Genomic DNA, 14,272 nt, shown 5'->3' on the forward strand with positions numbered 1-14,272 from the left:
ACTCCTTCACTCTTGCCAGACAGAATTGTACATCCAATGTTTGGCTCTGAAGTATTGCAAAAAGCACATCTGAATACTCAAAAATGCCATTAAATGTGTGGAGCAAAAAACAAAACTCAAAATCATCCAGACGTGTATTAAATCCATCAGCACAACGCAATGAGTCTCGTCATACTCATCATGATGTTCCAGTATGTGGTCAAACAGCTCCTTTAGAGTATCTCTCTTCTCAAACACTGCACTGACCGATCTCGATGTGTATTGCCACCGCGTTGGTGCCACAAGAGAAAGAGTTGGTGGTAATTGGTGCGCTTAGGGGATCCGGAGAAGGCCATCTAGGTGGGCAAAAAAGATCTCGCATTCTTTCAGCTTTGAGGCCCCTTGAGTCGGTACTAAATTCAGTCGATCTGCGTGGCAGTGTATAAGGCAATAGGTGCCCTCTCCTTAACTTGAGCCTGCACCCCATTTAGTCCAGATGACATGACCGCTGCACCATCGTAACACTGTGCCACAACTAGACATTCATATTCCTCCAAGAAACCCGACAATAAGAGCAGCAATGTCATCGGCTTGCTTGCCACTAGTTACATCTTCAAATCTGACGAACCGCTCCTTGACACCTGCGTCCGTCACATAACACAGGACCAGTTCGAGCTGTGCTGCATTACTCGCGTCTGCTGTCTCGTCCACCATAACAGAGACAAAGGGTGCTTTATTAATCTTCCTTTTCATCTCTTCTCCCACCACTTCAGCAATAGCACTAATCAGGTCATTTTGTATTTTGCCTGACGTCCCACAAAACACTTTATTAGTGGTCAGGTGGTAATGCAAGTCTGTGTTGTCCAGGAAAGAAAGAAGCTCCAAATAGTTGCCTCTATTGGTGTATCCAGCGCTTTCATCGTGTCCTCTAAATGAAAGTTCCTGTTTGCCCAAAAATATTACACAATCTATCAGTCTTTACAAGATTTCCCTATTTTTCTTCACCTTTTTGTTGTGGAGCTCCATTTCCCTGCGCACTTGTTCTTTGAGCTGTAGATCTACTCGGGTCTCCCCAAAAGTTTTCAAAACCACCGTTGCTTGTAAGTGTCCAGCCGTGCTTTGGTGTCTCCCTGCTGCCTTGGTTAGACAACTCAAGTTTGTAAACCCACTGTGGCTCCAAACACCAAGTCGATCAGTTGCAAATAACAGGCATTCCCAGTAATACAATTTGCAGTGCTCCTCGGAGGCTGTGAGCCAAGGGTACCGCTCGTAGTTACCGACTTGAAAGTGGCAGACAAACCCCTTTCCCGCATGGGACAGGCTTGCTAGCTTTGAGGTTGGCCGACTGATCTTCACAATGTCCAGCTTTTCTTGAAAAGTCTGTCTTGATAATGGTTTGGTTAGCATATCTGCGACCAAATCAATTTATTTTCCTCCGTTCGCCATTGTAAACAGATATTGACAGTGTTGGGAAAGTTCACTTTCTACATGAACTAGTTCAAAGTTCAGTTCACACATTTTAAAATGAAATAGTTCAGTTCATAGTTCATAATTCAAAATGTTGAACTAAGTTCACAGTTCAAAAACTTTTTTTTTTCTTCAATATGCTGCGAGCTATTTTTCTAAATGATTGCCACAGCCCATATAGAACCACAGACAGCTATTTATCAGTTTTAAAGGTCCCATATCATACTGTTTTTCATCAATTTCACACAGCTGTCAGAGGTCTAACAGCTCGGTATTCGATATGCAATGCCCCAAACCCATGAGTGGTCCTGAATTTCAGCTGCCTCAAAGTTGCTCAAAAGAGCACTCCCTGCGAACAGTCTGTTTCTGTGCCTGCACCTTTAAATGCTAATGAGCTCCGTCTGTCAACGCCTACTTGGAGAGCCTTGCTTGATGGCCTTACCTGCGACACGCCCCTCTCAGGGAGAGGATGCCGCTTACGCTACTGGTAGCATGCACTAATGTTTACGGTGGATGTATCGCTATGGCTCGGCGAGATACTGTCGTTCAACCGTTCCAATTTGAACCAGAATTGGACCCAGAAGGAGAGGCTCCTGAAGAAACACAGACTCTGCGGCTGCAGCAGGACGTTTCAGAATGGTTAGTGTGTCTAAATAATGTTAGTTTGTTCGTATGTGTTGTTACAGTTGCTACCATGTGTAGCTAATGCTAGGTCCTGCTAACAGTAAGGGTAACTTATAGTTGTTCATATTATATTGAATTAACCCCGTTACAAAGCACCATAAACACGTCTTCTTGAAATTTGAGGCACTGTGCAGTTCTCTGTCACAAACGAGAGTCTCACAATTGGGGGACAATGAGAGATACAGAGCTAACACAGTGCCACCATCGCACTAATCATGAAATAATAGTCACGTTGCACGTCAAATTAAACGGCAGACGTGTAAAAAAAACAAAACACATACTGATATTTACACATCTCAAAGTGTTCCCTTTACTACAACACCACAATTATTCAAATAGACCTTGTGGTTGCAGAGATATTTCTTGTTTGTGAAATCTTCAACTTCTGTTGTTTGGATAGGTGCTCCTGTGGAAACTGTGCAACTATGCCCACGGAAGTTGAAAATGTCTGCTGTTTGGAGATACCACAGGTAGCAATCGCACAGCTAAACTGAAAAGTTATTTGCCTCAATTTGGCTACTGTTTACACTTATAAATTACAATGACATTTTCTGTTTGTTATTTACTGTAGGTTACCAGACGTCTACAAGAGGTCGATGAGGAGGTGTCATGTATGACTGACCATCCTGGGTTGGAGCCTGTGTGCCTCAATGTTTACTCCTTGCAGAATGCCTGTCAAATATACAGAGCTGACTATGGTCCTCTACAGCTGAGAGGAATACACCAGTAAGTCATTCTTTGTAAAATGTCAAAGAATAAAAACCAAAGATGTTATCATCTCTTGTTTTGCTGTAGCAGCCATAATTTTGCAACTGCAGTAACACATGACAAATTTAAGTACAGTTTAATGTATTGGATTTGCTATTTCTTCATTTGTATAGTTTTCATAAACAGATGTTGTGCATATTTTTTTTATGTATTCACGCGGTCATTTCTGTAGACACACAAGCATTTATTTACATAAAACAACCACCCCAAAACAATAATTAAACAATAATTTAAACACAGGGCAAGCCTATCAGGCAATCAACATTACAAAAAATTGTAATACACAGTATTAATACATTTCTGCAAGACTAAATATTGTGTCCATTGTTTATAGTCGTTACAGGTATCTAGCTTATCGCAGTTTTGTGAGCTGGTGCTGGGGCCTCTTGGGAGGCAGAATCCGGGCAGTCATTCCAGTTTGTGTGGTCCTACACATCCGCAGAGAGTTTCCTGATGCCGAAGGCCACTACGTTGGATTTAGACTGGCCCTCGGTTGAACCTGGACACATAACTGGCAATGAACTCCTCCTTGTCAGGATGCTCATACTGGGCAGTCAAATCCTCTGGGACTGGGATGGCCAACATGGCATTCATGTATGGTGTAGGGTCCACAAAGACTTTGGCAAATATGAGGTCCATCATGTCAGCAACATACCCTGTTTCATAAAACAGAAGCACAAAGATAATTTTTACTTTTGTTATTATTGCTGTTGTTGTTATTTATTTTTTTACAAAACAATACAAATGTCCTAAATACATCCTGGTACTTGCCACTAATTTATTTATTTATTCATTTGTAAGGACAGGGTTTTTATTGTGTTTTGTTTTTGAAAATCTTTTAACACGTGAGAGCAATTTCCAGTACAACAAGTTCAAAACATGTTTGGTTAAAAAAATTAAAAGATTTTAACACTAACGGAATGTTGGCTGTGTCTTGTGGGGTTTGGCTCTGCACTGTCCCTTCATAGCCTTTGGAAAGTAGACCTTGAAGAGAGGTACACCTTCCTGGGTTTTGGCCTGTGGTCTGTCTGCATTTTCATTGTAATACATGGCAGCCAGGTACAGTCTGGAAGTACATGGAAGACAAAATCACAGGTGATCATGCTAAAGCACAGTTTAGGCTGCATCTCACAAAGTTTGAAGTAACCCTAATTTGATTTACCTGCACAGCATTCCAATAAAGGGGAAAAACCACATTTTTCGGGGCAAAGCGAAGGATCACACTATGGAATGCCTCCACAGATGAAGTCTGATGGTGAGGGCTCAGTTTTGCCACATCCTTCAGAGTTCTTTTGTTGGTCAACAGCTTTTCTAATTTGTAGAAAGCCGGAGTACCTACAAACAATAACACATGCATAATTTAAAATACAATAAAGTAAAACATGTTACAGACATTATTTGTGATGAATTTCCATAATATCACATCACTAGGTGTAGGTGTCTTTTATACAAAATGTGTGATCACTATTTAAAACTGAGGAAAAATTGGGTAGTAAATTTTAGTCTATCTATTAGTACAACACCTGCTCTGAGCCATTTGTTTTTGTCCCGTGTCTGGTGGACCGCATGCAGGCACCAGGGGTACAGAGGGTCATCATGTGTGTGGACGTCCTGCACATGGTTCAGGATTGAGGTCCATTTTGCCACTCTCTCTGGCCCAGTTGATGAGGTAGCTGCAGTCCAGTAGATGTGATTGTTGATGCTTCTCATCCACTTCTGTAGTTTCTGACACTCTTTTTCCTTACTGATCTTGTCCATTTTCTTTGAAATCCCTAAAGTTCATATTGATAAATTCCTTTCATTAAAAATTGATTGATCAGTCAGCTACAGCATTTCATAATCAATTTCAAAACATGTGATACTAATTGACTCATTTTTTTTTTTTTTTTTTTCTTCTGCTTAATTTACTCATAACTTTACAATGTTACTGTAAGGACACAGATTTCCTTTCATGTTACTCACATGTAATGTGCACAGAAAAGTGCTTTGTGCATAATGAACTTTTAGGAGCAGCTATTATGTGGATGGATGCAGATGAAAATAGGGAAATATACCTTTTGCCATGTGCCACACATCATAGTAGTGGGTAATGTTTCTCTCCCTGAGGAACTTTTGAATTTGTGGATGACGGTCGGTAACAATGCAGTCAAGATTAATGCCACGTTCTTCCAGCAATGTCAGACTCCTCCTCAGGCCCTCGTTTTCCATGTGGTAACTACCACCAACCTCATTGCTCTGTTGCCCCGGCACAAAAAAACAAACAAAATAAATTGTATTAGCATAAGCCAAATGGACATTTTCTAATTTCACTGAATAACCTTGTTACAATTTGAATTTTAACCACTCACCTGAACCAACTCGATGTCCAAAACTGTGTTTGAGTTAAGATCCATCATTGTATAACTCCCAAATTTTGCAGTGTCCTGAAAAAAATGTGTTCTTAGTCATCACATATCTTATTATATGTGGCATTTTCATAATGTCACTCTACTCCGAACTTAACAATATATCACAATCCTGGACAAACTGCACTATTTCACTGATATGTGAATACCTGGAGAGTCAGCTCTCATGTCGCCACCAAGTATAACTTTGCTTTCCTGACTGAGCCGCTGCAGCATCACATCCTGTAATGTTTTCCACTGGTGAATGACTGCAGGTTCAATGAAAGATCTGGCATGCCGGCGAAATGTGTTGTACTGACAAAGTTGCAGCTCCATTGCCTTGAAGACCTGTTGGTAGAAAAAAAAAATTGTTGACATAATGCATGTAACTTGATCAGAAATACTTCATATTCAGAGCAATAATCAGAACTGTAGGCAATACAGTTGCACATCATTTACCTGTGCAACTTTTACGAAGGATGCACCACTCAGGTACACAGCTGCCGAAAGGTGGAGGTTCCCAGCTGGTGTGCTCCCAAGGATAGGCTGGCTATTCCAGTGTCTGTAGAACTCGGAATGGGGGCATCGCTGCTCCACGGACAGGAATGTCCCCAGATTTCGGGTACTCATATCACATGCCCGCGTGCAGACAGGACACGCAGCAAACAACTCCATAATGCAGCTCTCATACACAATGTATTTTTTTATCTTGTGGGTGGGCGTGGATGATTCTTGTCTATATCATAAAAAGGGAAAACACATTTAGCAATTAATCAGTTTGAGTTCCCTCCGGTAGTGTTCTCTTAACCATTACACTCTTTCCAGTTGGTCTTTATATGTCTTTTTATGCACATAAACATAGGCACAACTACTGATGTAAACAGTCCTACAATGAAAATTATAGTCATATAGGTTGTAGGAAATCTCCTGGACAGTTAAACTGTACTAATTTGAAAAATAAAACATCAGGAGCCAAAAGAACATCGTAAGATGTACATGAATCCGTCTAAAATTCTTCCAACAAAACTGAAGCGAACAAAGATGAATACAATGATGAAAAATGTATGTTCACTTTATGGCAGGACTATTGTATGTAGTGAACCACCATCACCACATGTGCACTCAATAACACACACAAACATTGATATATTGGCTAACTTACGACAAAACTGTTGACTCTGACAGCGCTGTGACAGACTCTGCAGGATCATAGGTGGGATCCTGCCCCTTCGAAGCTGCCATTGAAGAGCTGCCCTCTAATGGATCATCCTCCAGCTCCAGCTCTTCTTCAAAGTCTAGACGAGATCTCTTTGAGGGTCTCTTTACAGGCGTTGAAGAAAAACATAAAGGGTCTTCAGTGGATGTGCCAACACCAAAATCCTTGCAGGACACAGTAGCTTGAACACCTGTAAACAACAATATAATTTTACTAAAAAAGTCTACATCAATGACACAAGAAAATTACGAGGATTACAAACTTCATCAAAACATATTACACTGAAGATGTTTTGTACATACCTTCGCTTCTAAAGTGGGGCTGAAGAGTCCTAATGGATAGCTGCGTGCTTACAGTACGCCTGTCCAGTGGATCAGTTTGGCATGCGACATCCCTTGATGCCGGTGGTTGAATGGATGCACTTGATGTGCTGGCCTGTGTACAAAAAACGGCTGTATAAGCAACACAAAGGAATTTGTGTTGCTTATACAGCCGTACCACCCGGCTCCCATCCCCCACTGACCAGAGCTAAAAATAGCTAGCTAAAAACCGCTAATGTTAGCTAAAAACAGCTAGCGAAAGCTATATGTCTCCAACACAGTCTCCACACTCTTGGACACTGTTCACATCGTCTCTGTCTCCAGTCTGCACGTTTCCAGACTTTTTACTGTGACAACCAAGCTCCATTGTGATATTATTAACATGAAACTCGCTTCAAACGCCATTGCATAACATTAGCGGAGCGGAGCGGAGCTAACTAGTTAGCCAGTTTCCAGCTGACTTCACTGTACTCGTATGCAACTGTAAATACTATCAAAACGTGGCGACACTTACCTGTGGCTCAGGTGCAGTAGCTGGGTCCCTTATGGTTGGGACTGATCCTTTTACGAGGGTCAGTGTCGAGGCAAAGCCCGCTTTGTACTGACCCTCGTTACTGAAGCAGTCCGATGTGAAGTGGTTAGCACACACATGCAAGCTAACACGAACCGCAGCCTGCACGTTGTCATTAAAAACGAAACGCAACCACTGTCTCTTCTGTTCTTCTGTAGTTGGGACAGAATATAGGCACTTATGTTGATTTGTACAACCAACAACTGAGCAATTTGCGTGTCTAGCTTTGAGCGACAACATTGTGAAACACTGCTATCTCACTGCTATCTCACCACAGGACACACCGAACTTCACCTCGGGGATGAACGCCCCCCTCTCTGATATCTCCTATCACTGCTCAAAGGAGGTCAGCCTATGATAATGACTCCTTTCATTACGTAACGAAAGGAGCAGATTCTGAACAGCCTGTAGGAGCCCCGTTTTTCCAGTGGGTGGGCTGCAGAGACCATGCAGGAATTCCTTGTTTTCCTCATGATGGGAGTTGGCAGGCTCAGGGAAGACCAGCTTATATATGTAGAGAGCAGAGAAAACATGTTTTTTATGATATGGGACCTTTAACACTGAAACTGCAGGTCTCTGACAATATATCACAAAACCAGGTTGTCTACCTGCGACTGGGAGATGAAGACAGCGGAGCCGCTACTGTACGCCTTTTATGTGATTTGGGTGGTAAAGGATCTGTTTTGGCTGCCGTGTCTTTTGATTTTTTATTTACTGGCACATACCTTTAAAGGCTGGCCTGGTGCTTTAGTTCAATGTGCCGTTTCAGGCTTGCTGTTGACGTTGTTGATGTACGGAGTTGCTTCTTGAAACCCGGTGGGCAAAGTTTACACAAAAGGGTCAGATTTTTCCCGCCTGGATCATCACTGACCTTCTCATTAAATTGTTTTAAGTAATCATACAAGATGCTGTATTATAAGTGGCGGCAGAGTCTGAGATAGTGCTGCTGCCTTCATGTGTTTTTGCCTCCATGCTTCACATGTTGATGACGTATGCTGCGGTGCGACTCTGTGGTGGCTGGTGTTGCCAGTGTTATGTCTGTTCAGGACGAATTAATCTGTGTTCGTTTGGTAAAGCCTCACTGCACTGTATGCAGCTGTTTCTGTCTGAAATAGTTAAGTTTCGTTTTGATCGAAAGTAAAGCGAGTTGCTCAAACCTCTCGTCCAGCGTCGTTTTTATACACAACAGCCAGAAGTGTTTTTCCGCTACATATTAAGGCCTGTTCACGGTGTGTTTTAGCCAGTTTTCGCCTGGAAGGCTCGATGAAAATCTGGTACTGTCTTGAACGAAGTTAAACTGTGAGAACGCGCCGTTCACAAACGCCAGAATGAACACTTTCACAATAACGTTCATCAGGCAGAAATACGTGCGTTCAGTTCACGTTCCCCAAAAATATAAAAGAGTTCATGAACGATCATTCATTGAACGCGTTCATGCACAACACTGGATATTGAATCTACAAGCAAGTTTGTGCCGGTTATGATAGATGCTTTGCTGGCTCTGACTAGTCCCTCTCCGCCCATCCAATTATAGGACGTGAAAATGCCGACGTCAGTGGACGCCTGCTAGATGGCCTTGGTGTTGCCAACTCGAAATCTGATTGGTTAAAGCAGCCGTTTCATTGCCACTTACTTTGAGCTACATACGCCAGCACTATCGATCTGAAGGCATCAGGGCAGATTTCTTTGACCCTGGCAACACATGATGGCTGAATTATGATTGGATAAAAGCTCTAACATAAACATACACTAGTGGAAGCAGTGCATTAAGAGAGAAGCTATGAAATGACGAGAATAGACTATTGGAAATAATTTAATACATATTTATGGAAAACAATATATTAAAACACAAGTCATTGATTCTGAAGGTGTTTAGGCCCGCATAGAAGGCCTTGCTGGCCCTGACAGCCCACCACTGATGTGTGGTATTAAAGAAATACAGTATATAATGGTGGTCAACAAATATCTAATGTAACCTTTTAAACAGGTAATATTTAAAACAAAAACTCAATGTTACTGTGCTACGTCCAACATGCTAACAGTCACCTCTGTAGCTCCTCACAAAAAGTTCTTTCTGCTCCACAGGTTCTGTAACATTAGTTCACTTCTCACATATGCAAGACAGATGGATAACAGTGCGTTTGGAAAATGTAGGCCTACACAATAATCAACATCAATGCATTTTTCCTTGCCACTCTCATTTTTTGTTGCACTAATAGAAATGTAATGAAACAGTACTGATGTGGGGTCACTCCTGAGGCCAGCCATATAGTTAAATAACGATTGGTCAAAGTGGGCGTGATTTAATACAACAAATCCCAATCAGCACACATTCAGCCTTTTGCACTTCCGATGCACTTACCATTACAGCGAATACCACGGCTCAGACCTTGGCCTGCGTCCTCATTTTTGCCCCGTGCCCATCATCCTTAGGGGCCAACTTCTGTGGGCTCTGCGGTGCGTCGGGGGGCTTGGCCCACGTTCATAATAGGGCTGGGAGATATATCGAATATACTCGATGTATCGCGGCTTGTCTGTGGGATGTAGAAAATTACTAGGCCTATGTCGTGAATATTCGATTATACATTCAATTGTCACGCAGTTGCTTTTAGTTGCAGGCATCGAACTACAGGTTTTTCTCACTCTTTTTCATCTCCCCGCACAGAGAGAAAAAACAAGCGCACCTAGTTACGTACATCACATTCTGTCGTGCGTGCAACGTCATACGCCAGGCAGCATGTAGCAGCAGAGATCTCAGGTAGTGGCAGCACCAGGTGCCATGAAAAATGGAGGGAGAATTAATTCCCAAGATAAACAACGCAGGATCCATCATCTGGCGGTGGTTTGGATACAAGAGGGAGGACGTTGAACAAATAAACTTAATATGTAAAGTATGCCGCAAAAGCGTCACCACAAAAGTTGGTAGTACAACAAATTTATATCACCATTTGAGATCCCACCCGCTAGAAAATAAAGAGTGCTTGAAACCCCGCCGAGCGCATCTCCGGCCAGTGCCATATCAAAGAAAGTGCCGAAGCAACCAGCACTGACACAGTTGAGTCTGGCGTCGTCTTTTCCAGAACAACACCATACGACAAAAATAGTCAAAAACAAAAGGGGATAACGTCCACAGTAACCTACCACATAGCGAAAGACATGGCCCCAGTGAGTCTGGTTGAAAAGCCCGGATTCAGAAAGCTCATCAACACACTTGACCCAAGATATAATCTACCTAGTCGCAGATATTTATTTATATTTATGCCATACATTTCATACAGAAGAAACCAAAACTAAAGCTGTGAACCTTTTATTTTCACCATTTCATTTCCTGTTATGCAGCAAATCTTTATTTTACTGTTTTTTGAAATAACCTGTGTGACATCCTGCACAAAAGTGCATGTATTTCTTTAAAAACATGCTAGTGGCATTATCCTGAAATGTGCACTTTTATTTAGTATCGAAATGTTATTAGTGACATCATGCACAAATAGGCACTTTAATTTATTTATTTGTTTTAATATTGTACTGGCATTATCCACAAAATGTGCACTTTAATTTAGCGTTATTTTGATACGTCATATTAGTTACATCATGCATAAAAGGCACTTTGAAATGACATGTTTTGCCACTGCTTGATAACTGTTTGATAAATACAGTTTTGATAAATTCTTTTAGTTGTGATTTTACCCTTTTGGCATGAATGTTTAAAATCGGCATATATTAATGCAGTATGAACAATGTTTTAATGTAGACACGTAGAATCATCATACTGGCATGATTGTATGCATCAAAGTGTTAATGTAAGGCTAACGGAAAATATCTATATATATATATCGTGTATCGTGACATGGCCTAAAAATATCGGGATATTAGTAAAAGGCCATATTGCCCAGCCCTAGTTCATTACTGCTTGCAGTTGTAGTTGTTATTTTAAACATTCTTTCTTTTTACTTAACCATTTTTTGATTTTCTTCAACATTTCCTTCTCATGGATGGCAGATCTGGAGTGGGTATCAAAAGTGAGAGTGAACACACAGGCTGTCCTGAAGAGAGCTCAGCACATCCAAGGACAAAAGATCCCCAAGAAACAGTGGCAGGTAGAGCTCTACTTTCAACTGCATCCAGTTTATGTTACACTGTACATACTTGGACATGATAACTTCAAGCCTGTTCAACTTAAACAGATAATTATATATTTATTATTATTATTATTATTGTTGTTGTTATTATTGTTATAGAAATGTCTGGGGTTTTTTTTTGCTGATCCAGAAAATTTAGAATTGAATTGTTTGATAAAACTAGTTGACAATTTCATATTATCTCAGTATGTCTATTTATCTACCAGCCCCACAGGTACTAACCCTTACCCTCAATCAAAAAAACAAAAACAAAAACAGAACTGATGTCTCCCTAATGTCTGTGCTGTTTGTTCGATAAAGCATCCCAATGCAGTGAGTTAAAGCTCTTTAGATGGAGACAAAGTACAAATATTCATTTTGATGTTGGAGGCCATTTCTTTGTTTTCCCTACAGGCAGCCTGGCTGCTGAAGGCTGTCACATGTATTGACCTGACAACACTGGCTGGAGACGATACTCCGTCCAACATTCATAGGCTATGTCTGAAAGCCGTCCAGCCTATTCGATACGACCTGCTTAAGAAGATGGATATGCACAACAAAGGTTTGCTACTGCTGCCAGTCACATGATGATTACGAAACTCTATCTGTCTATCTGTCTATCTATCTATCTATCTATACATTTTGTATTTATGTATTTTTCAGAGCACACAGTCAATTTGAACTTTTTGATGATGCAATAACGTTTCAGTTGGAGCTTATGATATGCTTATGTGTTACTTCCAACATGGCTGCTAATATTACAGAATTCCTGCCATATCACAACTACCGGATGTAGGGGATATAGCTGCTTGATAATAAGGGTAATTAATCACTGGCGATTGATAACACACTCATAAATGGGGCACCACCTTTGTTGTTTAGCTATTTTGAATAATCCGAAGGAAATTATTCAAAATTCAACTGTAAGTTTGGCTTGAACAGTTTGCACGTATCCATCGGTTCTCCACATTAAAATTAATTTCCAGACAAAGACAAACGATTATATATGTTTATTGACAAAATAATTTGGGGTAAAATAAATTAAATGACAATTTTAGACGAACAACAACAGATAACAGAAAATGTAAAGACTAATAAGCAAAGCAAATAAGTTATGTGACCGTCGGCAGATGGTAAAGTTAGAGGGTCGTGTTTTTATATATTGAATATAACGCGGGTGGGGCAGAGTTGGTCACGGCTGGGAGCGCACAAAGGGCTCTATCTTGCACTGAGCGCAATTGACTTTGTACATTGGCGCTTGTGTTATTCCTATCTTGCATTCGGCGCACATTGGAATTTTCCCTCCACAGACACACGTCCTTAAATTAGGGAATGAATTTACGCTCCCAGGGCGGTTCAGCGAAAACAGGAGGCGTGTTCCGGCGCAAACGTTCACTGGTGCTATTTTGCTGTTTGAGAAAACAATTCCGCAACAACCTAGTCTAAAGTTAGTGGCGCTTATTCAGATGCTATTTTAATGCGCATGCTTGGCCATAATGTAGTGTGTGCTCAACTTGCATACACTTTGCTTCTCTCATCTACAAGGAAGCAGTTCCTGTTTTTGCTAACCATACAAAAAAAATTGAAAAGATTTAAACAGAAGAACTCATTATTTTTCCCTCTGATATGCAACGTGCCTGCTGTAGCCGCGAGGGTCCGGGAGTGGCAATGCGCGATGTGCACCTAGTGGAGCAGGTGGACGGAGATGGAGTTGGGGGAGGAGGAGGATGGGGCACAACAGGAGCAGGTGGTGTGTTTGGAGACTTGAGGCGATGTGCCTGAGAGGCCGCAGCAACATTGCTACCCGGTCAAGACGGGCATTAATACCTTGCTGCATCCCGGACAGTGCGGTCCTGTCTGACAATGCTGCCATGGCGTGTAGTGGGTCTGGATCCTCTGCACCTTGGTGTTTGCGCTGCTCCCTCATCTGTTGGCCATTGCGCACTGCTCGGCCCGTGCGCACTGCTCCCGAGGCTTGGTGCAATGTCATGGGGATGCCAGCCTTAGAAACAATTGTGGCAATTTCCTCCCACGCCCCTTTAATCAAAGCTAATATGGATGGATTTCTCCCATCCCCATACAATGCCACTTCTTGGTCTTTTACAGCCCTGACGAGAACGTCGGTCTCCTCGGCTGTGAACCGCTCCTGGCGTGCGCCTGGCAAATTCGCCATTATAATAGCAATTCGCCATGGAACAAGCGAGCCTGCTTTTAAAGGGAATGTGAGATGACGCTCTGATTGGTTTATTGCATGTTACGCCCAAACCACACCCATGACTAATGTAGCTACTTCAGACCAACCCATTTTAGATTTGGTCTGAGATCCGCCCACAAAGCTACTTGCGTTTTGCGTTTGATACTTGCGTTTCAGATCGTTAAGATAGAGCCCAAAGTCTCTTTTGTTGGAGACTCCTTTCAAGACTTCTGAAGCAGACAATGACTGCAACGTTCTTCATCAAATGATCATAGTCTTGAAAAATACTTTTTCTTTGTTGTTTCAAGTGGTGGTTCTTAAGTTCTGATTCTTAAACTAATTCAACTTCTTCTGGATCAGGCGGTGATACTTAAACTGTATATTAAAATCAAAAATCAAAAAGAAAAGTATTTGTTCTATTAGAAACATGGATAATAGTAAAGCACTCAAAGTAGTGATTCAGTTCGCTTTTCTTAGAGCTTGTTGCAAAAATAAAAGTAAAGATTACTTTAAAGGAGTCATCACCCGGAAATCACAATTTCTCTCGTTAAATCATGCATATTGGTGTTGG

The 14,272-nt window shown here is 41.5% G+C and overlaps 2 protein-coding genes across 3 annotated transcripts in view; both read left to right on the top strand.

The window, feature by feature from the left end:
• The window catches only part of dera (deoxyribose-phosphate aldolase (putative)), an 88,268-nt gene that overhangs the window by 6,931 nt on the left and 67,065 nt on the right, over positions 1 to 14,272 (top strand). For both annotated transcript variants that reach the window (XM_030440483.1, XM_030440484.1), the window contains exons 2-3: positions 11,389 to 11,486; positions 11,922 to 12,069. In XM_030440483.1, coding sequence (XP_030296343.1) covers positions 11,389 to 11,486; positions 11,922 to 12,069 — 246 coding nt within the window. The remainder of the gene's footprint in view (positions 1 to 11,388; positions 11,487 to 11,921; positions 12,070 to 14,272) is intronic.
• LOC115595712 (P2X purinoceptor 7-like) lies at positions 1,595 to 4,579 on the top strand. Its single transcript, XM_030440499.1, has 4 exons — positions 1,595 to 2,085; positions 2,531 to 2,600; positions 2,702 to 2,856; positions 3,233 to 4,579. The coding sequence occupies exons 1-4, from the start codon at positions 1,916 to 1,918 to the stop codon at positions 3,393 to 3,395; spliced, it is 558 nt and encodes a 185-aa protein (XP_030296359.1). The 5' UTR covers positions 1,595 to 1,915; the 3' UTR covers positions 3,396 to 4,579.

Source organism: Sparus aurata, chromosome 14, assembly GCF_900880675.1.
Source record: "Sparus aurata chromosome 14, fSpaAur1.1, whole genome shotgun sequence".
Lineage (NCBI taxonomy): Eukaryota > Metazoa > Chordata > Actinopteri > Spariformes > Sparidae > Sparus > Sparus aurata.